This window comes from Gossypium arboreum, chromosome 9 (assembly GCF_025698485.1).
Source record: "Gossypium arboreum isolate Shixiya-1 chromosome 9, ASM2569848v2, whole genome shotgun sequence".
Lineage (NCBI taxonomy): Eukaryota > Viridiplantae > Streptophyta > Magnoliopsida > Malvales > Malvaceae > Gossypium > Gossypium arboreum.
The window spans coordinates 52,005,921-52,008,734 of NC_069078.1; the positions used below are offsets into that span (position 1 = coordinate 52,005,921).

Consider the following 2,814-nt stretch of genomic DNA (forward strand, 5'->3'; position numbering starts at 1 on the left):
ACTCAAGTTATAGTCCTCAACATCACCTTGAGTTTGAGGGGATGTTAATGTGATATCTTGCATAATTAATCTATATCATATAATAATTTTCATTATTTGTGTCTAATTTATTAGCACAATATCATATCATATAATATATTTTATTATTTGTGTATCTAATTTCTATTATAAATAGGCTATATAGCCGAATGTAAATTAAGAAGTGTATTCATCTTCCATACAGAATTTTTTTTTTTTTTTCGTTAAGTTTGTAACAAATAAGCGCTTATTTAAATAATGCTGTAAAGTTCGGAACTTCATTTTAATCTTAACCGATGTCATTATTCATTAGAATTGCAGTTTAACACTTCTCACTATTAATTATCATCTTAGAAAAACTATTTCTAGCCATAAATGTTAGCTTAATTATAATATAAACGTATCAGACAGTAGTGTGCTTTAAACACATTTTCTCAGAATTTTAAATTCAGCAATTAAAGTCTGCTCCAAAATCATCTTATAAAAATCAAAATCCCCACTGTCATTACTTATCTTCTTCTTCTGACACCATGTTTAACCTCAAAGAAATGCTGTTGCCATTAATGCTTGCACTTTGCATCATGTACCCATTGGCCTTCTCAGTTAGCGAAGATATTCTGTTAATCAACTACCATATCCACATAATCAATGATCTGCCCTTGGAACCCCCAACCAATGTGCCTTCATTGAATCTGCATTGCAAGTCTAAAGACAAAGATCTTGGTGAGAGAGCAATGTTTCAGCACCAGGATTACGCATGGGATTCAAAAATAAACCTTTTCAGAACCACCCTTTTCTTCTGCAATGCACGGTGGCGGAATAAGAAGCAACGGTATTTTGAGGCTTTCAAGGCCACCAGAGATGAAGATCGGTGCCTAGATTATCATTTTTCCTGCATCTGGTCTGTGAGATATGATGGGATTTATTTCAGCAGTGATAATTATACTTGGACTATGCAGTATCCATGGTAGATTCTTGTAAAATATTTCCTGTTGAAGTTATAATTAGGAATAATGAAATCCTCACTTTATAATAATCAGTGCCACTCAAATCAATTTAAATGCCATGTTTACGGTCACCAAAGTTTCTATGTTCATACGTATCTTGACCGTGTCTGACTATCTTTAGCTTTTTTATTATATTTATTCTTAGTATAAATATCAAATTTATATATGAAGTTTGGTTTAATATGCAATTTGATACATGAATTTTGGTTTGGTGCAATTATACACATAAAACTTGAATTATGATTCATATGTATACATAAAACTTTTATTTTGATTCGGTTATAGACATTTAAAGAAATAAAATATACATTTATTTTCATATAAGATTAATATAATTGTTTATTTATGCAATATATCAATAAAAATTGTATTAATTCAATAATGTTGTCGATGATTTGTGAAATTTGAATCAAATCAAAATTTCATACATAAAATCGCACAAAATCAAAATTCATGTATGACATTGCACATTGGATAAAAGTTAATGTATAGTTTTGATATTTAACCCTATTTTTTTACCCACTTGTATATATTCTGGCCAAATTTTTAAATGGTTTTTGATTTGGTCTGTCAGTTTGATTTTAATTAAACAAATTGTTAAAAATTTCATAATTTTATTCTAAAAAATAGAAAAAATCAGTTTAGTTGGTTGTGAGTGATTTGCTCAAAAGCCAATTCAATGTTAGTTCAACTCTTTATTTAGACTGATATAGTATTTGATTCTTTGTCCAATTGAGCTGACTGAACAGTCTAATTCTTGTTAGAACAATATAGATTCCGGCTTATCAATGGCGTGCTGGTGGCACACCAGTATAAAAAAGCTTTAGGATGTATCTACTTCATAGATGTATGTGGTGGTGTTTGGTGATGTCTAATACCATGAATAATTAGGAAAGAGGATAATGCTTTGAATTCACTATCATTATTAGGGAATTTCAATTATTTTAATTGTTTCTTGTCTTGAATATTGGGGAAAAAAAGGACATTAAATTTATTTCTAAAATAATAAAGTAAATTTCTAAAAGTGATGTATAAAAATGACAGTATCAATATCCATGAATGAATGTAGGTAATTCTTAAGAGTTTTTTCCAAACATTTGGAGCTCTAAGTTTAGAGTTAGGCTGGACTATGGACTTCCATTGCATAAACAAAAATTGTTGTTAGCAATTTTGTTTGTGAAGTCATATAAATATTTTACAAGCCTAATTTGTGGGCCCAAATATAGCTAAACTCTAGCCCCAAAACCCAACAACCCACTAAACCCAACAGAAGCCCAAAACCCAACTAACCCTTAACCCCGTTACATTAGCCCAATCCCAAAAATACCCCAAACCCAAAAATTAACAAGCCCAAACCCCAGGCCCATAGTCAAACTAGGGTTTTAGAATCTGAAACCCTAAACCACTTGCCTGGCCACCGCCTCTGCTTCCACCGACAGGTCAAATCCACCACCACAGCACCTGCAAACATTAATAGGAATAGACAGAAAGCAAGAATCAAGGCATGTAAAACGGCTATTTAAAGCCGAATCCAAAACCATTGTAGGTTCGGATTTTTCTTTTCAAATACAAAGAAAAAGCATAAGATTCAAGCATACAAAAATAATCAATAGTGACTAACAGGCAGACAAGGCAAAAAGAAAGTCCAAACGCCTCAAGGTCGAATTTTCTTTTATTTTCTTTCTCTATTCGAAGCTATTTATACCTATATTTGTTAATCTTTTCGAGTATTCACATACAAATATACATTAAAAACAAAAAATATAAAAAAGGGAGAAAAAATATACCT

General features: G+C 31.0%; 1 protein-coding gene across 1 annotated transcript; it reads left to right on the forward strand.

Annotated features, from left to right (window-relative positions):
- The first annotated feature begins 548 nt into the window (after positions 1-548).
- Positions 549-989, forward strand: LOC108455670 (S-protein homolog 18-like). Its single transcript, XM_017754206.1, has one exon. The coding sequence runs from the start codon at positions 549-551 to the stop codon at positions 987-989; it is 441 nt and encodes a 146-aa protein (XP_017609695.1).
- The last annotated feature ends 1,825 nt before the right edge of the window (positions 990-2,814 follow it).

What these genes read in the sequence shown, in the direction of transcription:
- LOC108455670 (XM_017754206.1), top strand. Translation starts at nt 549, where the DNA reads ATGTTTAACCTCAAAGAAATGCTGTTGCCATTAATGCTTGCACTTTGC.